The sequence below is a fragment of the Lissotriton vulgaris genome, chromosome 10 (genome assembly GCF_964263255.1).
Source record: "Lissotriton vulgaris chromosome 10, aLisVul1.2, whole genome shotgun sequence".
Taxonomy (NCBI): domain Eukaryota; kingdom Metazoa; phylum Chordata; class Amphibia; order Caudata; family Salamandridae; genus Lissotriton; species Lissotriton vulgaris.
This window is the reverse complement of record NC_141698.1, coordinates 969,980,925-970,006,216: the sequence shown is the minus strand read 5'-3', so window position 1 is coordinate 970,006,216 and position 25,292 is coordinate 969,980,925. Positions and strand designations below refer to the sequence as shown.

The 25,292-nt window shown below is 46.7% G+C and overlaps 1 protein-coding gene across 2 annotated transcripts in view; it reads right to left on the bottom strand.

Annotated features, from left to right (window-relative positions):
- LRRC72 (leucine rich repeat containing 72) overlaps positions 1-24,689 on the bottom strand; it is a 109,078-nt gene extending 84,389 nt beyond the window's left edge. The window contains exons 1-2 of one of the 2 annotated variants that reach the window (XM_086940005.1): positions 24,585-24,689; positions 24,246-24,293 (exon numbers count right to left, since the gene is read on the bottom strand). In XM_086940005.1, the coding sequence (XP_086796131.1) occupies positions 24,246-24,293; positions 24,585-24,605 (69 nt within the window). In that variant the 5' untranslated portion in view covers positions 24,606-24,689. The remainder of the gene's footprint in view (positions 1-24,245; positions 24,294-24,584) is intronic. The other variant, XM_086940006.1, reaches the window with a different exon arrangement.
- Positions 24,690-25,292: the final 603 nt, after the last annotated feature.

The following is a 25,292-nucleotide window of genomic DNA, read 5'->3' as shown; positions in this document are numbered from 1 at the left end:
GTGCACAGTTTAATGAAGTAGAGTATCATAGAGTAGAGTATCATAGAGTGGAATGTCATAGAGTGGAGTGTCGTAGAGTGACCTAGAGTGAAGTGGCATAAAGTACAGTTGTGCAGAGTGGATTGGTGTAGAGTGCACAGGTTTTGAGTAAAGTGGTGTAGAGTATTTTGGAGTAGGGTGCAGTGACGTAGAGAGGCGTGGAGTGCGGTAGCAGAGAGTAGATTGTTTCCCGGTGTAGACTGGATTGGAGTGGAGCAGGGTAGAATGCAGTGTCATAGAGTAGTGGTGTAGATTGCGGTGGTGCAGAGTGGAGTGGCGCAGAGTGAAGTGGTGCAGAGTGGAGTGCAGGGACATAGAGAGCCGTAGCATAGAGTGCCATGGCTTAGAGTATATTGTTTCAGAGTAGAGTAAAGTGGCGTGGAATGGTGCAGGGTAGAGTGGAGCAGGGTAGAGTGCAGTGGTAAAGAGTACTGGCAGTGCAGTGCAATAGAGTGCAGTATTGCTGATAGGAGTGGCATAAAGTGGAGTGGCATAAAGTGGAGTGGCATAGAGTGGTGTGGGACACAGTAGGGTGGAGTAGCCTAGACTGGAGTAGTGTAGAGTTCAGTGGCGAAGAGTTCAGTGATGCATAGTGGAGTGGGGTAGAGTGCACTGGCATAGGGTAGAGTGGTGCAGAAAAGAGAAGCATTGAGTGAGGTGGCGTAGCGTAGATTGGTACAGAGCACAGTGGCGTGGAGTGGTGCAGAGTACAGTGGAGTTGGGTAAAGGGGATTCTATGTCAGGCCCGGATTTTACAGAAGTCATTCAAACTAAACAATCAACTACCATAAAGCCTTGGGAATGTGGTAGAGAAAAAACAGATTGTCCAATCAGGAGTCAGTCCCGTCTCCATCCAATGAGAGGGAAGCCATGGTCCACACAGTCCATCATGTTATCCAAAGAAAAGGGTTCTTTAGTGTTAAGGGAGTAATTGCGCTCTGCAGGATAACTGACTAATGTACCGGAGGAAAATCAAGTGATATGGTGCTGACAGGCAAGGGGTGACCCTCACAACCCCTAAAGTAATATTTGGAACTCCAAGCATCTACAGTAGAAACCAAGGACCTGTGTACACATATGATTACAACATATAATATGCCAATCCACAGAACAGAAAAACAGAAAGTTTGCCATGTCTTCTCTTGTTGATTTAATGCTTATTTGCATAGACACCAGCCGACACGTGTTTCATCAGAGTACATTCCACTGTGACTTTTCAGGGCCAGATCTTAATAGATGAGAAGGCAAATCCCAAAACCGGTGATAATTCCAACCCGGTTGGGGTCGGATTTGATTGGAGAAGCGATTCAAATTACAGTGAAATATAAAGAGCTCCGCTGTGCGATAAACAGTGGGCTTGTATATAGCCGATCACAGGGTCTACGTGAAGACGGATACGTCCTAATATGCGTCTGTAAGTGTTCCTATACGTAACAATCCAGAGTATATATCGTCACAAGGTAAGACCTGAAAGTGAACGTGACCCCTCGTCCCGGCGTTCCGCGGGCTGTCCGACAGGAGTATGGTTCGGCAGTCCATAATCCCTGTTTACCATGCCTCTATCTTTGCTGCTCGCAGTCAAGATAAGTGGCTTTTTCTCTTTCTTGTGTCAAAGACTATATAAAAGTGGTATGTGCATGTTTTTATGTAATTTAATTGTTGTGTTAATAGTCCCTATTGTTCCTCGCTTTTCAAGTGCCTTGTGTTGTCCTTCATGGCCACGGGAACAATCTCACTCCTTCGTGGCCATATGTTGTACATTTACCTCCCTTGACCAGGCGCAAACTTCCATGAAGAAGGTTTTCCCCAACAGGGTTTTCCATGGGGCCTGCCGAGGTAGGGGCTGCTCGTCTGGGCGCCCAAATAACCCAAACCCTCCCAGGAGACAAGGCTCCCACAATAGCCAGCTTCAGGACCAGGCCAGATTTGTCAATTTCTAACCTACAAGAGAGCGATGTTGCAGAGGAAAGCGTGGCAGAGGCGCAGCCGCTTCCAACATCTCCGGTGAGTGTTCTGCCTTCTTCCCTTTTAAAAGCAGGAGGCCGATTGCAAACATTTTTCCTGGCTTGGACTTCCATCAGAAATGATGCCCGGGGTTTACAGACCGTGCGGGGATTTCAAATAGTGTTCTAGGATTCACCCTGGCAAGTTGCCACCCAGCGACCGCTCCATTTTTCAGAGACCGAGGAGAAGTTGGTGGATGAAGAAGTACGCTCCCTCTTAGCCAAAGGGGCCATCTCACGGGCGGCCACGCACATACAGGGCTTCATCAGCAATATCTTTTTGGTTGACAAAGTAGGTGCAGGCCAACAGCCGTTTATCAACCTCAGCGAGTTCAACGAGTGGTTTGTCTAGCACAATTTCAAAATGGAGGGAATCCACCTCTTACCAGATGTGCTTCGCCCCCCAGGATTGGATCGTGCTTCTGGACCTCAAGGATGCCTATCTCGCGGTCCCCGCTTTTTCCACACACTGGCGGTCCTGCAGTTCCTATGGCAAGGCCAAACTATTGAATCCATCACTCTGCCTTTCAGTATCTCTTCCGACCCATGGCGCTTCACGAAGGTTCTCAGGCCAGTCATGGAAAGCATGCAAGCACAAGGACGCCGGTTGATCGTCTATCTCAAGAAATCCTCATCATGGCACAGTGTCCCCACAAGCATTTGCTCCAGTTACAAACAGCAGTGGACCCTCTACAGAGCTTGGCATTCGTGGTCAACGAGGCCAAGTCCCTCCTGGTTCCTTCTCAGAAGGTGATTTTTCTAGGTTTCTTGCTAGACTCTGTTGAAGCTACTCTCTGCCTCCCTTATTGGAAGGTGACAAATATCCGACATGAGTTGCGGAGAACCTTGACCAGGCAGCGGGTCTCGCTTCGCCATCTAGCCTGGGTGGCAGGCCTCCTATTATCTTCGATTCAGTCCATTTTTCCCAGACCTCTACATTATCAAGCCCGACAACGATTGAAAGCCGCGTACTTTCGCAGGGGCCTATCTTACACTCCGATGGTAACCCTTTCAGGAGAGACGTGTGCCGATATCGATTGGTAGTTGACCAATATGGAGGCCTGGAATGGTCGGGCAATCTTCGGGTTGGCTCTGGACATCGTCATAGAGTCAGACGCCAGCAGGTCAGGGTGGTGTACACCAGATGTGGCAAATTCTCCATCGGAGGATCGTGGTCTCCTCGCAAACAACAGTTACATATAAATTGTCTCGAACTGTTGGCAGGCTCATTCGCGGTTTGATGCTGGACCAAGAACTCGGTGCAGGTGTGTGTCCTTCTCAAGATGGACAACGTATCGGCTGTGTGATACATAAATCACTTGGGAAGCACACGCTCCAAGGCCCTCTCAGATCTCGCATCAACTTCTGGCAATATTGCCTGGACCATCCGATTGCAGTCACAGCAGAGTACTTGACGGGCCAGGCCAACCAACTGGTGCACTTCCAGTCCTGCAATTTCCAGGATTTGAGTCTGTGGAAGCTCCACCGACGATGTTTTCTTCTCTTTGGGAGTAGAGGGTTCCATTCACAGTCGACCTCTTTGCGTCCAGACTGGACCATCAGATGCCCAAGTTCTTCAGCTGGAAGCCGGATGCCATGGTGGCAGCCACAGCCACATTTCTTTAGGGCTGGTCTCAAGAGAGGGGCTATGCGTTTCGCCAGTTCGCAATGATTACAAGGGCCTCAGCGCAGATCAGGCTTCAGAGGGCGAGGTGGTGATGGTCACTTCGCTGTGGAGATCTCATTTGTGGTTGCCAGTTCTTCTGGAACTGTCTTGGGATTTTCCAATCCTTCTCCTCCTATTTCCAGAGGTTCTGCTCAACCTGGATCATCGGCCTCATCATTTGATCCTGGGGGAGTCGATGTCGCTCATGGCATGGAGGATTACATGGTACGATGGTCACTCCCAGGCCTTTGGGACGCGGATAAGGGACTCTTATCCAGAGCCTGGGCCAATAGCATGGTCAAATGATACACATCCTCATGGAATCGCTGAACCCGTGTGTGTTGCGACAGAGTCTAGATCCGGTGGCAACAGATGTGACTCACGTTCTGAATTTCTTGGCCTCCTTAGTGGAATAGGGTTTGGACAGGTCGATCAACTCCTTTCGCTTGCAATTTCAGTGGGACTCCACCCAGTAAACTGTGCTCCTATAGGCGAGCACCCCTTTGTGTGTTGCCTGTTGAGGGGGGTACGCCTGTCGCTCCCTCCAGAGCCAAGGTACTCGGTGCTATGGGATGTCAATGTGGTACTCAACCTCTTCCTATTGTACCAACCTAATATATATATATATATATCTATATATATAGAATATAGTGACTCAGTACTTACCAATCAGAGGGGGGGGGTTATTCCATTCCGGAATCACCGGGTGGGAAAATCCTCGCCTCTGAGTCCTAACTAGAATTGAAACTTTCAGTTACGATAGGTAGGAAATTTTTCATTCAAAGCCAGGACTGGAGGCTCGGATTATGCTAGTTTAAAGCTGATTTATCACCAAACTAGTCATATCCAGGACTGGCTTGAAATAGAACCTCTTATAGGTTGAGTTTGAGGACCAATGCGCTGCATTGAGTATATCCTCCAATCGGGCCCCTAGAGCAAATGCCTTGGAAGCCATCGCACCGTGAGCTGAGTGGGCTCCAAACATGGGCAGATTAATGCCAGCATCTTGCATCACCCATCTGACCCATCTGGACAAGAAGCGTCCAGGAAAGAACATCAGCCTAGCTGCCCAGTTACTCTTCTTAATTTGCTCTCAGAGAGTCTCTGATGTGCGTGCCCTGGCACACTTTCTCACCTTCTGGTGTGACCTTTATGATCCGTAGATGGACAAAATGTGGAACCAGTTCAGTTTCCTACCATGCCTTTCCCAACTCCCCTAAGTTGTGCGTTGTTGCTTGTCTCAAGGCATGAGGAGATGTCCGTAGAATTCCGACCTCCTGGGGAACAACAGCTCCTCATTGCATTGAGGAAGCCTCAAAGGGCTGTCTTCTCCCCCACGATTGTTTTTTGGGTCAGATGGGTGATGCAAGAGGCTGGCATTAATCTGCCCATGTTTGGAGCCCACTCAGCTCACGGTGCGATGGCTTCCAAGGCCTTTGCTCTAGGGGCCCGATTGGAGGACATCCTCAATGCAGCGCATTGGTCCTCAGACTCAACCTATAAGAGGTTCTATTTCAAGCCAGTCCTGGATATGACTAGTTTGGTGATAAATCAGCTTTAAACTAGCATAATCCGAGCCTCCAGTCCTGGCTTCGAAGGAAAAATGTCCTACCTATCGTAATTGAAAGTTTCAATTCTAGTTAGGACTCAGAGGCGAGGATTTTCCCACCCAGTGATTACGGAATGGAATACCCCCCCCCCCCCCGCATGATTGGTAAGTACTGAGTCACTATATTCTCAATGCTGTATTGACCATGTTGATGTTAACTGTAGTCAGTTCGAGGTGGAAATCATTGCAATGCTTTGTTCAACCTAAGCCAGGTGCTGGGTGTAATATGTGCCTCTCATTGTAGGAGGCAATTGGAATAAATAAGACTTGTGAAAAAGAGGATGTGGCTCTCGTGCATCGAAAGAGGCATGGTGAACAGGGATGATGGACTACGTGGACCTTGGCTTCCCTCTCATTAGCTGGAGACCAGGATTGACTCCTGACTGGCTTCTTGGTTTTTTCTTTACCACATTTCCAAGGCTTCCTGGGAATTGTAGTTGATTATTGTTTCGTTTGAATGGCTTCTGTAGAACAAAGCAGATAAAGTAAAGCATAATCCTCGCCTCCGAGTCCTTAATAGAATTGAAACTTTTTGTTACAATAGCTAGGAAATTTTTCAGTATGCATGATGTGGTAGCTTACTGTCAATACAGACAACACATGTTAAATTAAAATGACCATTACATTTGTACTGACATACAGTTTTACTGATAAAAATGATACTGACTGGAAATGTCATCATCTAGGGTATTGAATTGTTTTGATCATCTGCACAGTTAATTTACAGACATCAAAATTTTGATTTAGTCCTATGAAACAAATAACATCATACAGCCTTCCACAAGCCCTCCCACTGGGATATTTCTACATTCCCCCGAATTTTAATGGTGGGTTATGCCGAACTTCTGTCTCTGGTAATGTACAGTCTCATGTACTCCATTCAATGGTCATTACTCACAATCGTTTTACTCCTTTGGCTGAGCTAGAAGGAAGAGTTTGACATTTATTTTGGCCAGAGAAGATACACCACCTGCTGACCCTATGTTTATGGGTATTGGACCGTCTCTAAGGTTCACTCGGCAGCACCATATTTTCCTACATTTCCCCTTCATCTAGCTTGGCCAGTTGTGCTCCCTTAGGCCTTTTGTCTTTGGACCAGGGGTAACTACCACATTGCAGTTTTCTATTTTGGAATGTGACAGGTTTGCGCAGCAAGGTGCTTCTTCCACTCTGGACGAACTTTATAATCAAATTTCATATCCTTTGTTTCCAGGAGACCTGGGTCCTTGAGCCCATCCATATCAATGGATTTAAGACATTCCACATACCCGCAGTTCCTTCTCAATCTTGTAGAGCTAACAGTGGGTTATACATTTTTGTTTCAAATGTATTGGCTTATGTCACAAAAAAATCTGAGATTAGTTCTCCTTATTTAATTATTTTTACTGAAATTTCATACAATCTTAAGGTTACACTTGTAAAGTTTTATAACAATGGATGTATGACGTTACAATGCATACTTTTACAATGCATGCCTTTACAACGCAAAATCCTTTCCAATGCATTCCATTACAACGCATGCCATTACAACAAATTTTCTAAAAACTACCATTACAACGCATTCCATTACAACGCATACTACCTTTACAACGCATACCATTACAACGCATACCATTACATTGCATGTATGGTAAGTATCGGATAGTATAGGGGTAAAAATTACTATTCTAACTCCAGGGGGTGCAACAGTAGGGTAAGTGTTGGATAGTGTAGGGGTAAAAATTACTATTCTAACTCCAGGGGGTGCAATAGTAGGGTAAGTGTTGGATAGTGTAGGGTTAAAAATTACTATTTTAACTCCAGGGAGTGCAACAGTAGGGTAGGTTTTGAATAGTGTAAGGGTACTATGCGTTGTGATGGTATGCGTTGTAATCGTATGCGTTGTAATGACTGCATTGTAATGACATGCGTTGTGATGGCATGCGTTGTAATAGTATGCGTTGTAATGACTGTGTTGTAATGGCATGCGATGTAATGGATCTTGCGTTGTAAAAGTTTTGTTGTAACGGTAGTGCGTTGTAAAAGCTGCGTTGTAAAGGTTGTTTCCCTACAGCAATGCACCCTCTACCTTATATCTTCAAACTCCTATCACAACTTGACCAAGAGTGGGACAATTTATGTTGCAGTGAATGGAAAGAGTCCTTCTTATTGTGGGTTGGAGATTTTAACATATATCTATGCCATTCTTCCATCTAAAAAGATTTGTGGTATGGTGGACATACACAACAACGATTAAACCTACTTTCTTTATAGTGACTAAGGAGCAAAATTGAATGATCTAATCTCAAAGTACGACCTTGTTTTTTTAATGAATTGTGTACCCCTCCTCCTCATTTTAACTCCACATTTAATGGTTGTGGCCATAATACCGTCATTGATTACATCCTTTCCTCCTACAAACTTGTCAAGCTAATATCTGTTAGATTTGGGGGTCTCTAGATGGCCCAGGCAGGTACTTGTGACAAATAGGGACCCTTGCCTCTAGTCAGGGTAAGGGGGTACACTCCTAAAATAACCCCTGCTCACCCCCTTGGTAGCTTGGCACGAGCGGACAGGCTTATCTCAGAGGCAGTGTGTTAGGCATTTGTGACCACATACAGTAACCCAGTGACAACACTACAAATGGACACTACACACGGTTTATATAAAAAATAAGTATTCTTTTTATAGACTTAACACAAGACCATTAAACAAAAGAAAACCACAGTACTATATTTGAAAATGGTAGTTTTAGCTTAGTTCAGTTCAGTTCTTAAGATGCAACACTTTGCGCCAATGTACCTTACGATGCGCTGCGCTTCCACAACAAGCAATGTTGCAGCGATGGAAATGCGGCAAAGTTCCAGTGCAAAGAAATAAAGACGTGAAGATCTTCCAGATGCGGCACGCTTCTCCGATGATGCGAGAAGTCTCGGCTCGATGCGTCAACTGCAGTGGCGACGCGACGGCAACAGCTTCAACTGCGACACTCTTCTCCGACGTTTGCGAGAAGCTTCCACACGATGCGACAACTACAGCGGCGACATCCTTGTTCAGAAATGTGGCGGCAGCAGCAGCTCAGACGGCGACGTGCTTTTCCGGGGATGCGAGGCGCTTTCCTCGATGCGGTGCAATGCGACAGCGGCGACATCCTTGTTCAGAGATGCAACGGCAGCCACAGCGACATGCTTCTTCCTCTATGCGAGACACTTCTCTCGATGCGATGCAATACGACAGCTACAGCGGTGACACCCTTGTTCAGAAATGCGATGGCAGCAGCAGCGACGGTGACGCGCTTCCTCTTTGTTGCGAGACGCTTCTCTCGATGCAGTGCAATACGACAGCTCCAGCGGCAACACCCTTGTTCAGAGATGCGACGGCGGCAGCGACGGAGACATGCTTCTTCCTTGTTGACTCGCACTTCCAGCTCTTTGCGACACATACTTCTCTCGATGCGATGCAATACGACAGCTACAGCGGTGACACCCTTGTTCAGAAATGCGACGGCAGCAGCAGCGACGGTGACGCGCTTCCTCTTTGTTGCGAGACGCTTCTCTCGATGCAGTGCAATACGACAGCTTCAGCGGCAACACCCTTGTTCAGAGATGCGACGGCGGCAGCGACGGCGACATGCTTCTTCCTTGTTGACTCGCACTTCCAGCTCTTTGCGACACACAGTCCATCAGAAGACCCAAAACAGCAGTAGGTGCTTCCAAAGAACTCTGGGGAGCTCGGGGAGAAGTCTGTTGTCCCTGAGACTTCAGCAGGAGGCAAACTCTTTTCCAAGCCCTTGGAGATCCTTCACAAGTTGAAAGTAAAGCACACAAAGTTCTTTCTCCTCTCTTTGGCAGTCAGGCGACCACTGCAGGCCAATCGCCTAAGCAGCACTTCAGCTTAGGAATAGTCAGTTTTTTCTGGTTCCTTCTCCTCAGCAGAGGTTTCTTCTTGTACTCCAAAAGTGATCTAATTTCTTGGGATCAGGGTCCCAATACTTATACCCCAAAATCCTTTGTCCTCTGAGGGCAGAGGGGCCTTTGCCCAGTCCAAACCAGTTCTAGAGCACTCTGTTTACATGACTCCTTCTTTCCTTTCACAGTACATGGCAGAAACATCAGACGCCCCACAGGAGGTGGAGACAGCATTGTGCAGGGATAGCACAGCCCTTCAGGACCCAGGTGCTACTCCTCCCACCCATCTGGATGCAGATCTCTCTATTCACCACTGGGCTGACTCATTCTGTCTCCTGGAATCTCCCAGCCCTGTCACTCACAAACTCCAGACAAGGAATACACAACCTAGCAGAGGCAGGCTTGAAAGGTTTAGGCAAGAAAATACCTACTTTCTAAAAGTGGTATTTGCAAACACAGAATGTTAAAACCAACTTCACTAAAAGATGCATTTTATCATTCTGAGTCCAGGCATACTAAACTCTAATTTCTACCATGTTCTCTGAGTCAGTTAGGATTATAAAATGTAATCATTCTAACGACCCATTCTGGCCTATGGAGAACAGGTAACCTTGCAATAGTAAAAAACGAAAATGGATGTAATTCACTATTAGGACATGCCACACACACCAGGGCATGTCCTACCTTATACTTACAATGCACCCTGCCCTTGGACCTACCATAGGGGTGACTGATACGAAAAAATGGAAGGTTTAGGGACTGGCAAGTGGGTGCACTTGCCCTGCCAGCATGACAGTACCAGACTGCATGCAGGCTCTGCAATGGCAGACCTTAGACACATTTTACAAGGCTGCTTCTGTGGGTGGCACAACCAGTGCTGCAGGCCCACCAGCAGCATTTGGATTTACACACCCTGGGCACACTCAGTGCACTAAACTAGGGTCTGACAAGTAAACCAAATAGCCAAACATGGAACCACTGATTAATATATCAATTTACAATAGGGGGCACTTGCACTGTGGCACTGGACAGCAGTGGCACAGTGCCCAAAGCATCTAACACCAGCAAAAATACATGAGGCAACAGCAAAAAATGGAAGGGAGATCCACGCCAATGGTGACAGGTCTAACACGTGTCCCCTCCAGCTGAAATGTGGGGAGAACTACCCTAACTCCTGGGAGTTCTCATCACTAAGGTGGAAAAATATGGACAGACCATCAGCGTTGGCGTGTTCTGTACCAGGGCAGTGTTCCCCCGTAAAGTCCATACCCTGTAGGGAAATGGACCACCTCAACAGATTTGGATTCTCACCCCTCATCTGCATCAACCATCTGAGGGGTCTGTGGTCTGTCTGAACCCGGAAGTGAGTCCCAAACAGGTATGGTCTCAGCTTCTTCAGTGCCCAGACCACAGCAAATGCCTTACGCTCAATAGCACTCCACCTCTGTTCCCGTGGAAGTAACCTCCTACTGATGAAGGCTACAGCTTGATCTAGGCCCTCCTCATTCATCTGTGACAGAACAGCCCCCACACCATGCTCTGAAGCATCTGTTTGAATGATAAACTCTCTTGGGAAGTAGGGTGCCAGGAGCACGGGCGCTGTGCACATGGCAGCTTTCAGGGCCTCAAAAGCTTTCTGACAGGTGTCAGTCCAAATCACTTTCTTGGGCTGCTTCCTGGAAGTCAGCTCGGTCAAGGGTGTAAAAATGTTGCCATACCCCTTGATAAACCTCCTGTAATACCCTGTGAGTCCTAAGAAGGCCCTCACCTCTGTCTGGGTTTTGGGTGGCTCCCAAGCCAGGATGGTTTCAATCTTGAGTTGTAGGGGCGCCACCTGGCTGCTCCCAACTTGGTGTCCCAATTACACCACGGAACCCTGCCCGATCTGGCACTTACTCGTCTTGATCATGAGGCCTGCCTGCCGCAGCGCCAACATTTCCCAGAGGTGGCGCAGGTGTTCCTCCCAACTGGCACTGAACACTGCGATGTCATCCAGGTAGGTGGCACTGAACTCATCTAGTCCAACCAACACCTGGTTGACCAACCTCTGAAAGGTGGCAGGGGGATTCTTCATCCCAAAGAGCATAACACGGAACTGGAAATGCCCATCTGGTGTGGAGAATGCAGACCTCTCCTTTGCCCTATCAGTCAAGGCGATCTGCCAGTACCCAGACGTTAAGTCAAACGTGCTGAGGTACTGTGCAGCCCCTAGCCGATCAATGAGCTCATCAGCTCTGGGGATGGGGTGCGCATCAGTCTTCATGACTGAATTGAGCCCTCTGTAGTCCACACAGGACCAGAGTTCGGGTGTGGCACCCGGCGCTGCAGCCTTCAGGACCAAGACCATTAGGCTGGCCCAAGGACTGCTGGAGGACTCAATCACCCCTAGCGCAAGCATCGTTGAGACCTCCTCTTTGATGCAAGCCCTCACCCTGTCAGTTACCCTGTACATTTTATGCTTCCCAGGTAAACCTTATCCTGTGTCCACATCATGGACACACCAATCTGTGACACCAGGGAGAACAGATCAGAAAACTGTCCCAGCAACTGGCAGCAGTTATTCTGTTGGTCACGGTGTTTAATTACGCCGATGACCTCCAGCTCATTTTCAACCTCTCTGATTCTCCTGATTCTATTTATAATTTCCAGTCGGTGATGGTCTTTATCAGGGATTGGATGAGCTTTAACCATCTCAAGCTCAACCCTGATAAGACCGAGCTTCTCCTCACTGGCGGTAAACTCAACCCTTGGTCTTCTATTTTTTGGCCCCCTTCTTTTGCCCCCCCCCCCCCTCTCCTTCTCCCTCCGTTAAGACACTGGGGATTACCCTCAACCAACATCTCACCTTACACTCTCAGATCAGCACGGTGGTTTCTTCTTGTTTTTTTATTTTGCGCACCATTCGAAAGATTTCACGTTTTTTTTCCTTTTCAGCTCTTAAATTGATCCTGATGGCTATGGTCCTTTCCCGTTTAGATTATGGTAACGTTCTGTACAATGGCGCCCCCGCGTAAGCCATCCGGCGGCTCCAACTGGTGCAGAACCAAGCTGCTCGCTTGGTCTACGGCTTACCTAAATCACACCACATTACACCCCTTCTAAGATCCCTCCATTGGCTCCCTATCAGAGAAAGGGCCCTTTTTAAGATGGGATGCATTACGTTCCAGGCCCTTGCAAGAACAGCCCCGTCTTTTATCAAGTCCAAAATCGAACCCTGCATCCCCAGCAGACAACTGCGTTCCTCCTCTTTGTCCCTCTTGGTGGTGCCCAGGTTCAAGAAGAGCAGAATGGGAGGCTCTAAGTTCTCCGTCCTTGCTCCGCAATTTTGGAACTCTTTACCACTCCTACTGAGATCAATACCATCTTACCTGGAGTTTCGCAGCGCCCTAAAAACTACTCTGTTTTCACAGGCTTTTAAAATCTAAACCGCTTTGCCATCTAACTCAGGATTCCTCCTCAACAGCGCCATGAAACCGCCTGGTGAACGAGCGCTCAATAAATACCTTTAAATTCAAATTCAAATTCACTCACGGGTCAGGGTGGAAGAGAGGTTAACACCATCCACTGACCCATCTTGCTCTGAGGCTGACAGGAGGTCAGGAAGAGGCTCAGTCTCCTCTTCCATCCCAGCATCTGTTGCCAAGAGCATGCCCACTTCAGATCTCTCTAAGTGGGGCTTAAGGCAGTTAACATGCAGGACACTCAAGGAGTTCCTGGGAGACCGCAAGTCCACCAAGTAGGTAACTGGACTCTTGCGCTCCACAACCTCGCTCCACAACCTCAAACGGTCCGGTCCACTTATCTTGGAGCGCACAGGGCTCCACTGGGGCCATAACCCACACTTTCTGAGCAGGTTGAAGCTCTACCAGAGTGGCATTCTGGTCATACCAGCGCTTCATCTCCTCCTGGCTGGCTTCCAGAATCGCCTCAGCGAGTTGCCTGAAACACATAGTCTGGTTCCTGAAGGCCAGCATGTAGCTATATACATCCTGGGGGCATTTTGTGGGAGATTGCTCCCAGCCTTCTTTGACCAGACTCAGAGGTCCTCTGACCGGGTGTCCATAGAGAAGCTCAAAGGGACTGAACCCTAGAGATTTCTGTGGCGCCTCCCGGCATGCAAAGAGTAGGCATGGTAAGAGGACGTCCCACTTATGCCTCATGGGTTTCTCAAGACCCATTATCATGCCTTTCAGGGTTCGGTTAAACCTTTCAACCAACCCATTTCCTTGGGGGTGGTCATGGAGGGGGGAAATTGCAAGTTACACCACACTCCTGCCACAGGGACTTCATATACTAAGAAATGAAGTTGGTTGCCCGGTCAGACACTACCTCGCGAGGGAATCCCACTCTGGAGAAAATTCCCATCAGTGCTCGTCTCACCACGGGGGCCATCACTGTCCTCAGAGGTATGGCTTCCTGGTACCGGGTGACATGGTCCACCAAGACCAGGATGAACCTGTTGCCCAGGGCTGTCTTGGGGTCCAGTGGCCCCACAATGTCAATCTCCACCTGCTCAAAGGGGGTAATGACCATATGGAATGGCTGGAGAGAAGCCTTGTGCTCTCTCCCACTCTTTCCACTTGCCTGGCAAGTCTGACATATCCTGCAATGAGTGTCTGAACTCTTGCGCATTTGGGGCTAATAAAAGTGGTTGACAAGCCTCTCAAAGGTCTTGTTCTGCCCCAAATGTCCTGCCAACTGCACATCATGAGCCAGCCCCAGTAGGAAGGCTCTGAAACTCGGGGTACCACCAGCACACAGGCTGACCCAAGCTCAGCAACCTTAGGCTCACTATACAGGAGACCATTCTCCCAGTAGATCCAATGTGATCCTGACTGATCACCTGCTGCCTGGTTTGCAGCCTGTTGCCGAAAGCCCTCAAGAGAAGGGCATTCTCTCTGCTCCCGGCAGAATTCTTCCCTGGAGGAGCCTCCTTCCTGCTGCCAATGGGTCAGCTCAGGCAGGTCCCCCAGGTCAGCTACTTGTTCCCCGGTAGGCTCCAGGGCATCCCCCTCAGGGTCTACCTCCTCCTGGGCCATGGGAACTTCAGGGGCTGGTTTCCTGCGCCTCGCCAATTCTCTCTAAGGCAGGTTCCTGGGCCTCCCTCTCAGGCTCCAGGTCCTCTTGAGCACCCTTACTGGCTGCCATTGACCGGGTGGTCACGCAGCCCCCAGTCAGGCAGTCCCACCATCTTCAAGTGAGTACTCTTTTCCACCTTCTCCCAAGGTGAGCTCTCTAAATCTTTCCCTAACAAACAGTCTACAGGCATGGAGGGCCACACAGCTACCTGAAGAGTACCAGAGACCCCCCCCCCCCCACTCAAAGGGAACCTGAGCCATTGGACAACGGCTCTCTCTGATGTCGGCGGCAACAACTCAACAAAATGCATGAGGGACAATCTGCTTTTAAGACACCAGGTGTCACCTGACAGCTGTCACACTGGCTCCTGTATCTCTAAGAGCCTCCACCTTTTGGCCATTGATGGTCAGCCACTGCCCATATTTCTTAGTGTTCCTGGGCAGCTGAGCTACTGAGACCATCTCACAATCGCCTAAAGAGACAAGGGTCATCTGTGCGGGATATCACCCACCTTGGACATCAATCTCATCCCCCAAGGCTACACTAGCCATCTGCCGGGCCGGAGCACCAGTGGGTGCTGGTTTACCAAACAGGCGGCACCTGGTATCATTCGCTTTATGACCCAGGTCACCACACTTGTAACATTTCTAGGGTCCCTGTGAAACGGGACTACGTGTCGGGACCCTTTACTTTCTCTCAGGGGGAGGCTGGGAACCTTTCCCTTGGTTCCCTTGGGGACTACTTTGGGGTCCTTCGCCAAACTCTTTTTGTTTACCCTTGTCCCCCCATCTCTTCTGCTGGGGACCCTGCCCACCTTTGACTGAGTCTCCCATGTGACCCTTGTGGACCCAGGTGCTCACCCAGCGGTCCGCCTCCTCAGCAAGCTTCCTAGGGTTAGTTAGCTTGCTATCTATCAGATGCTGGCGCGGCTCTGAAAAACAATTATCAGACAAGTGCTCCCATGCAATCAAATCAAAGAGACCGTGAAAATCATTAACCTTGCTGCCCTTCACCCAACCATCCAATGCTCTGCAAAAGAAAGTGACATATTCAACCCAGGTACTGTTTTCTAACTTTTTGCATTTCCTGAACCTCTATCTATAGAGTTCAGGGGTCAAACCATATCTAGACATTAATGCATCTTTCATGTGGCTGTATGAATTGTGTACTTCAGAAGGCAAGTCTAACAGTGTGTCCCGCCCCTCACTAAGGAACGTTCCCCACAACCCGGCTCCCCAATCTCTCTCAGGGACCCGGTGGGAAGACATGGCTACCTCATAGGCTCTGAACCACTGACCAATATCATCATTTTTGTAAAATTCCTTCACCACATCTTTGGGAATATACACTCTACTTTCCACAGACACTGGCGGTAAGCTGCCACCGGAGGGAGTAACCTCTAAACTTTTGGTTTCAAACTGCAACTGCCTCAAAACCTTTTCATGCTCAAACTGTCATTTCTATTCCTCTATGTCTAATCTCCTATTTTCTATCTCCAGTTGCCTATTCACCTTAAACTTGGTTATCTCCATTTCGTGCCTCCTAGATCTCGCTCTGTCCTCCAGCTCCTCTGGAGACAGACTCTTGCCAGAAGCGCTGCTACCTGCGGGGGGAGGTGCCTTCCATCCTCCTGGACACACTGGCCCTTCCAGCTGTAAATTTGCATGGTCATCCCCCTCCTCATTCTCAGGGGCTTTCCTTGCTTCTACATAGGCCCTCATCACCTTGTAGAATTCTTCCTTACTGTTGAGCCCAACAGTGGAAACATTGAATTTCTTGCAGAAGTACTTCAGGTGTCTTACTTTGTAGCTTTCCAGCATTTCCTCTTCCCAATCACAATCTATAGAGGTTATGGATTTTGCTCTGTCCATGGCAACTGAATCTGGCATCTTTCAAAAAAAGAAAATCAAAACAAAAAGGAATCTACCAAAAAGTATGTGGTTGCGTTATGGTCTGCACTCACTAAGTAGTGTTCACCAATCACTGTACATGAGTCACAAATGCAAGTCCAGAATCCCACTGCTGCCACCAATGTTAGATTGGGGGGTCTCTAGTTGGCACAGGTAGGTACTTGTGACAAATAGGGTCCCTTGTCTCTAGTCAGGGTAAGGGGGTACACTCCTAAAATAACCCCTGCTCACCCCCTTGGTAGCTTGGCACGAGCAGACAGGCTTATCTCAGAGGCAGTGTGTAAAGCATTTGTGACCACATACAGTAACCAAGTGACAACACTACAAATGGACACCACACAAGGTTTATATCAAAAATAGGTATTGTTTATATAGACTTAACACAAGACCATTAAACAACAGAAATCCACAATACTATACTTAAAAATGGTAGTTTTAGCTTAGTTCAGTTCTTAAGATGCGACACTTTGCGTCAATGTACCTTATGATGCGTTGCACTTCCACAACAAGTAATGTTACAGCGATGGAAATGCAGCAAAGATCCGGTGCAAAGAAATAAAGACTTGAAGATCTTCCAGATGCGGCACGCTTCTCCAATGATGCAAGAAGTCTTGGCTCGATGCATCAACTGCAGCGGCGACACCCTTGTTCAGCGATGTGACGGCAACAGCTTCAGCTGCGACACTCTTCTCCGGCGTTTGCGAGAAGCTTCCGCATGATGCGACAACTACCGCTGCGACATCCTTGTTCAGAAATGCAGTGGCAGCAGCTCCGACGGTGGCGTGCTTCTCTGAGGATGCGAGGCGCTTTCCTAGATGCGGTGCAATGCAACAGCGACAGCGGCGACACCCTTGTTCAGAGATGCGACGGCAGCCACAGCGACGGTGACACGCTTCTTCCTCGTTGCAAGACACTTCTCGCGATGTGGTGCAATATGACAGCTACAGCGGCAACACCCTTGTCCAGAAATGTGACGGCAGCAGCAGCGACAGCGACACGCTTCCTCTTCGTTACGAGATGCTTCTCTCGATGCGGTGCAATACAACAGCTCCAGCGGCGACATCCTTGTTCAGAGATGCGATGGCAGCAGCAGCGACGGCGACACGCTTTTTCCTCGTTGAGTCGCGCTTGCAGCTTCTTGCGACACGCAGTCCCTCAGAAGGCCCAAAACAGCAGTAGGTGCTTCCAAAGAACACTGGGGAGCTGGGGGTGAAGTCTGTTGTCCCTGAGACTTCAGCAGGAGGCAACCTCTTTTCCAAGACCTTGGAGATCCTTCACAAGTTGAACGTAAAGCACACACAGTTCTTTCTCCTCTCTTTGGCAGTCAGGCAACCACTGCAGGCCAATCCCCTAAGAAGGACTTCAGCTTAGGAATAGTCTCTCCTCAGTTTGTTCAGGTTCCTTCTCCTCAGCAGAGGTTTATTCTTGTAGTCCAAAAGTGATCTAATTTCTTGGGATAAGGGTCCCAATACTTATACCCCAAAATCCTTTGTCCTCTGAGGGCAGAGGGGCCTTTGCCCAGTCCAAACCAGTTCTGGAACACTGTGTACATGACTCCTTTACTTTTACAGTGCAAGGCAGAAACATCAGTCGCCCCACAGGAGGTGGAGCCAGCATTGTGGAGAGAAAGCACAGCCAGTCAGGTCCCAGGTGCTACTCCTCCCACCCATCTAGCTGCAGATCTCTCTATTCACCCCATGGCTGACTCATTATATCTCCTGGAATATCCCTGCCCTGTCACTCACAAACTCCAGACAATAAATACACAACCTAGCAGGCTTGAAAGGTTTAGGCAAGAAAAGACCTACTTTCTAAAAGTGGTATTTTCAAACACAGAATGATAAAACCAACTTCACTAAAAGATGTATTTTATCATTCTGAGTTCAGGCATACTAGTCAGTTAGGATTAGAATTTAATAATCTAACTGCCCATTCTGGCCTATAGAGAACAGGTAGCCTTGACATTGTGAAAAACGAAAATGGCTGTAATTCACTATTAGGACATGCCACACACATAAGGGCTTGTCCTACCTTATACTTACAATACACCCTGCCCTTGGGCCTACCATAGGGCTGTCTGATATGAAGAAAAGGGAAGGTTTAGGGACTGGCAAGTGGGTGCACTTGCCCAGTCAGCATGACAGTACAAGACTGAATACAGGCTCTGCAATGGCAGACCTTAGACACACTTTACAAGGCTGCTTCTGTGGGTGGTAAAACCAGTGCTGCAAGCCCACCAGCAGCTGTTGGTTTACAGGCCCTGGGCACTCCTGGTGCACATTACTAGGGTCTGACAGGTAAATCAAACCAGCCAATCATGGAACCACATGTAGTACATTAATTTACAATAGGGAGCACTTGCACTGTGGGACTGGACAGCAGTGGCACAGTGCCCAAAGCATCTAACACCAGCAAAAACACATGAGGCAACAGCAAAAATGGAAGGGAGACTCACGCCAATGTTGCCAGGTCTAACAATATCCAATTTCATTGCCCATCTCATTTTGATGAGGGATTATTACCCCAAAGTATAAATGTAAAACGTGTGGGGCCAGAAAAGCAATCATCTCAAACTCAACGTTGATAATACTGCGTTAGCCACTCACAATGGAGCTTCATTACATTGGTCCTTGGTCAACCCTGATAACTTTCCTGAAAAACTGGTTATTGTTCACAGGGATGCTTTTGACATTTGTTTAAAACCCACTGATTTAAACCACAAGTTTATTAATGAATGTTTTAAACTGTCCCGGTACACTTATTCTCTTATTTCAAATTTCTTACACAGTCTTGTTCAGATCTGGGTCATATTGAATATTTTGAGAACCCTGCCTTACTTCACTCCATCAGCAGAAGTGAACTAAAGAAACAATGTCTGTCTTTGCACGAAGAACAAAGATTATGCCGGAAATTGGTGAAATCCTGTGTTGTCAAAAATCAGATGACCTTTATTACTGATGGCTTGAAGCCATATCTTAATTCTCCGCAGGATTGTCACCATAGGTTCATTTTGACGTGTTTAGATTAGGCATCATTTACCAACTAGTCATTTTTCCTAACATTAATGACTGGTCGAACGTATTGATCAAATGCTCCAATGATGTTATCAAGACAGCTTTCCTTAATATATCAAGAGGGATTAAAGAAGGACAAGCCGGATCCCTGCCCTAGTCCAGTTTTGATAGTCCAGGATGGTTTGATTGTATTTGTTCCAAAGCCAACAAGCATCTCATGGCAGCTCTTCATAAGATCCTGCGCTGCCCTTTGGAAGTGAGAATGCGCAGACGTGAGTATAATTTAGTGCAGAAAATAGGGAAGAAAGAACTGAAGAATGTGGCTTGGGAATCCTTGATTGACGCTAGCTTGACCAAAGATTCCTCAGTCTTCTGGCGTGTAATTAACACTCCCCTACTAAAGGAAGACAGTGCCCCCAGACTTGAGGCTTACATTAATGAGTCTGATTGGGTGGCCCACTTTTCAATTTGAATAACTCATTGCCTGCGAACAATGTCGAGTCAAGTGGCCAAGTGGTACAAACCTCGGTATCCACAAACAACAATTCTAAGTCTATCAGGTGTATTCTACTTAACACCAGATCGATGGTGAAACATAAATTCTATTTAGAATGTCTTATTCAAGTGGAGGATCCGGATATTGTTTTCTTAACTGAAACATGGGCAAATGAAAATAGTCAATCAATCAATCAATCAATCAGGGGTTGGTGAAGCGCGCTACTCACCCGTAAGGGTCTCAAGGCGCTGGGTGAGGGGTAGGTCTAGCAGCTCCGATCAGTTGAAAAGCCAGGTCTTGAGTTCCCGTCTGAAGGTGAGTAGGGTAGTCAAGCGTCTTATTTCAACTGGGAGAGCGTTTCATGCTGTGGCGGCGGTGTAGGAGAAAGCTCTTCCTCCGGCTCTGCTTTGGTGGATGCGGGGGACCTCTGCCAGGGCGAGGTCGGAAGAGGGAAGATTCCTCTTGGGCTTGTGGAAACTCATTCTGTCATTCCAGTATTTGGGTCTGATGTTGTTCAGGGATTTGTATGCGTGCGTGAGTAGCTTGTAGGTGACCCTCTTCTCAATGGGGAGCCAGTGGAGCTCTCGTAGGTGCGGCATCATGTGTTCCCGGTGTGGTAGTCCTAGGACGAGCCTGGCAGCAGCGTTTTGGATGGTTTGAAGGTTGCAAAGTAGTGATTTGTTGATTCCGGCATAGAGAGAGTTGCCATAGTCGAGCCTCCTGGTGATGAGTGCATGGGTGACGGTCTTTCGGCAGTCTTAGGGGATCCATTTGAAAGTCTTTCATAGGGTTCGGATGCAGCTGAAACTGGCGGTGGCAATAGCGTTGATTTGGCTTTTCATGGAGAGTGAGGAGTCGATGATTATGCCGAGGTTCAGAGCGTGATCTGTTGGGGTCGGAGGGGGGTCGAGGGAGGAAGGCCACCAGGAGTCGTCCCAGGCTGAGGGGCTGGGTCCAAAGATGAGAACCTCGGTCTTTTCGGAGTTGAGTTTGAGGCAACTGTCCTTCATCCTGGTGGCTACTCCACTCATTCCCTCCTGGAAGCTCACTCTGGTGTCTTCGGAGTTGCTGGTGAGGGAGAGAATGAGCTGGGTGTCGTCGGCGTAGGATATGATGCTGAGTCCGTGCTGTCCGATGATGGCGGCGATGGGGGCCATGTAGATGTTGAATAGAGTCAGGCTCAGAGAGGATCATGGGGGACCCCGCGGATGATGTCGGTGGGTTTGGAGAGGAAAGATCGGATCCAGTTGAGGGCATCTCCGCAAATTCCAGTGATCATGACTGGCACTTAGCGATACCTAATGGATATGTAGTTGCCAACATTGATAGAACAGGGGCAAAGGGTGGAGGAATTGCGATAATTTATCGATCTCTCTGCACAGTCATGATCTCTCCTGAGTCTATAGCAGGCGCAGAAGCTATGTCTTTTGTGTTTAAACTCAACAATATAGAAACGTTTTCAGGCCTATTAATCTACAGACCCCCTGGCCCTAGGTCGCCTTTTTCTGTCTCCCTTCAGACATACTTGGAGTCCTGCCTAGACTCTGAATTCTTCACTATATTGGGAGATTTTAACTTTTATTTGGAAGACAATAACAATCCTGACACTACCTGTTTACTAGACAAACTTGGTAGTTTTGAATTAAATCAAATCATTTGTGAGCCTACGCATATAGCAGGACACACACGTGTTGGCATTTGCACCAATAACCCTCCGATAGAAGTTAAAAAAGTCTGTCTGTCTGCCAGTTATTTACGCTGAAGATGAAGCACGGAATGCCAGAAGGGCTCCTCGCCCTGCTACAGAGCTTGAACTCTGTAACAGGGTGAGGAGCCCTTCTGACGATCTGCGCTCCTGGTTTACTAACCGGGCCCTTATCAAGGTGGCCAATTCAGGACTGTGAGTCACATACTGAGCGATGACAGTCAAGATGACATGCAGTATTGATGCATTCTGTGCTTCATCTTCAGCGTAAACAAGTGGGGAAAACATTTATTTCGGATTTCCTACAGTTTCCACTTTTCTGTGCCCTGACGAAGTTCAACCTTTTGAACGAAACGCGTTGGCTGGAGTTCATGTGTTTTTGCTGATATTTGAAAAAAAAGGACAATTTCCTGTCTAGTAACTTTTCCGAACATTAATGACCGGTTGGCCGTATTGATCAAATGCCCCTTTGATGATTTATCCAGCCAATACATTATACATATTGTGTTTTATTGCAATTTTTCCAAGGTCCCTCAGAAATGTTTTATACTGCCTACTCTTCCTGATAATAATTTTAAACAATGCTGCACTGCATTTGTGTTTTTACAACTCACTTCTTTACCCATTTTCAGTAGGATTTCTAACTTTTTATGGTCTATGATTTATCTTAGGAAACAAATGGCTATTTAGTAATGAGGTTTTATTGACTTTTTTTAGCCACTAGTTTAATTGTTCATGATCATGACTGCACAAACTATTTTTGTATGTGTATGCTTTTCTGGTCTTTTTCATGAAAATCGAATAAAGCTTTGTTTGACTTTGGGATTGGCGTTGAGTGCAGTGGTTAGAGTGCAGTGGTTAGAGTAGAGTGGTGCAGAGTAAAGTGGAGTGGCGCTGAATTTGGTGGTGCTGAGGTCAGTGGTGTAGGGTAGATTGTTTTAGAGTAGAGTGCAGTGATGCAGGGTAGAATGGTGTATAGTGCAAGAGGGAGAGTAGATTAGAGTGGTGTAGAGTGTATTTGCATAGAGTGCACTGCAAAGAGTGGAGTGGTACGGAGTAGTGTGCATTGTGGTAGTGTGCAGTGGCATAAAATGACAGAGAAGAAAGGCATATAGTGGAGTGGCATAGAGTGATGTAGAGTACAACGGTGATGAGCAGTGTGGGTTACAGTGCATTGACAGAGTAGAGTGGTACAGAGTAGAGAGGCATAGAGTGAAGATAAGTAGAGTGGAGTGGTATAGATTAGAGTGCAGTGACGCACTGGGAGTGGAGTGGTGTAGTGTGGAATGGTGCACAGTAGAGTGCAGTGGAGTGGTGCAGAGTGGAGTGGGGTACAGAGGAGTATGCATGGCGTGGTGGTGTACTGCCATTAGAAACAACACATCTTCAATTAAAATGACCATTATATTTTTACTGACATATAGTTTTACTGATACAAATTGTACAGTGCACAAACGATAATGACTGGAAATGTTATCACCTAGTGCATTGATCTGTTTTGTTCATCGGCACAGTTCATTTGCAGACATTTAAATGTGTTGTGTGCTAGAAAAAAATAACATTGTACAGCCTTCCTCAAACAGACCCCTAGAAGGCAGCAGGATTGTCGTGTAAATCCTCTCACTTTGAAGTCAGAGAAAGAAAAATACATACTAAGCTCCATAGAAGACAGAGCCTACAATTTGACCTTTGTCTTTGAATGCACAGCAAATGTGACAAGATAAGAACAAAATTTAAAGGTCTGTTTACAGAAATCCAGTACAGATGACAGAATACGGTAAATAGGGTTTGGGCAACAGGATTTGTAGAGCGCATTACTGCACAGAGGCATCCAAGCGCTATTCAGTTCTGGCTCAGAGTATCACAGGACCACAAAAGCTACCAGGACCCGAACAACCAGGTCTTTACAGCTTTCCTGAAGGCAAGGAGACTGGGTGATGTTTTTATGCAGAGAGGCAGTATGTTCCATGCTTTGAATGCCTCCAGCACAATGCTCTTTCCACCCCATTGTACTTGTCAATGTTAATAATGTGTTTATTAAAAAGCTATTCTTGCCGTCATTCTAAGTGCTGCAAATAACTGGGAGTATAATTATCAAGTTTTTTGGGTGATACTAACATTAAAGAATTACGTCATGGTGATTAGACAACTGAAGTTACATGGAGCCAATATGTGTCAATGGGGGATCTGGTAATTTCATAACCAATAGTAGAAATAGGCAAGAAAGTTAGATGTGTTGAACCATTTAGTCCGGCAAAATTCCATAAAATTCTAAGAGGATAATAATTCAGAACGGGTTAAATGAGTGAAAACGAACTGAAGATCACATACATGGGAGTAACATTATAGTTAGTCTATTACAAAATGTGTCTTCTGACTGTAATCATCATTTATCCTGCCTCAAGGTTGCTAATCTCAAAAACTGCCAACAGTACCATACCTGCCACTTTTCAAAACAATAGAAGATTTCAAAGAAAAGGTGGCAAATTCTTACACACATACATGCAGGTTTCTGGCAGAATTTGGTACTTGAGAAGACTATGCTAGACAACAAAGCATATCAAAATTTGATACAAGTGTGCTTGTGAGCACGGTCACTGGCCTTCCTTTAGCATTACGAGAAACCCATTTAATGTGGTGAAATATCTAAATAACTTACTGTAGTAATAAGTCTTTATTGTTTGATTAATAAAAATCATTATAATCTTTTTTTAAAAACTTACTGAAACCTACATGCAAGAAATAATAATTGAAACAAAAGTAGCAGTGACTATCTCTAACTAACCCCTCAATATATTTTGAAAAACCAAAACAGATATTAAAATTAAAAGCTGTACCGTGCATTGATCCATCTTCCCTTGAAGAAAAGAGTCTTGCTGTAAATACTGCTCCGAAAAGTGGAAAAAGGAAATATAACTGAATTCAACGGTTTCCAGTTGCTGGTCTGTCAATTCCAAAGTGTCATAGACATTTGGATGTCAAAGTCAGATAAAGTTCCATGTATAGCCTTTTTCATTTCATTAGTTATTTTTATTAGAATCAAGCATTGATGACAATGGTACAAGTATGCAGTGAGAAACATTATACAAGTGGAAGTTCGAGCTATGGTCCTGCTGGAGTAATTAAAGCAGCAGCAGACATCAGATGCATAAATGAGAGTTGAAAGTTTTGCTTACCTTGCATGTTCTGTCTGGCATTTCCTTCGTATATAAGGCTTGGATGGGACTTCACTGGTTGAACCTGAAAACCTGACAATCAACCTCTTGCCCCTCCTCAATGACAGAAAAAGAAATCAGAAGTACTAGTGGTGACCACTCACTTCACTAGCAATGTTCATGTGTATACCATCAATGGTGAAAATGCACCAATGCTGCCAAAGTGATATGGAAGAATTTACTCCTACACTATCTTTGGCCCACACAAAGTCATTGAGAATGGAAAGTTTTGGGAGCTGCTTTATTCGTAAGATGTTATCTCTTGTGGAGATCTTGAAGGCAACAAAAGCACCTTACAATCCACAAGACGTTAACCACTTTGAGACTTCATTGTACACTCTGATATTTTAGATACCCTGCAACCTCACAAGAAGAGTCAACAGAGCTAGCTTGAGGAATGCCTGCATATGTTGACAACTGAACCAGGAGTAATTCAACCGACTTCGAGCCTGCCTCTTTGGCAAGAAACCAATATTTCCATTTTTGACAGCTATTTTGGGGTCAAAGGGGTGGGACAAAACCAGGCACAGAGATCATACATTGGCACCGAAACAGAGCAGCTGTATCAAGCCTATTAGCTAGCATATGATTAGGTTATATGGTATTTATATTTTTAACATTTCGGTTTGTTTTTATCCATATTTATTTTTTGGCCATCTTACTGGTATT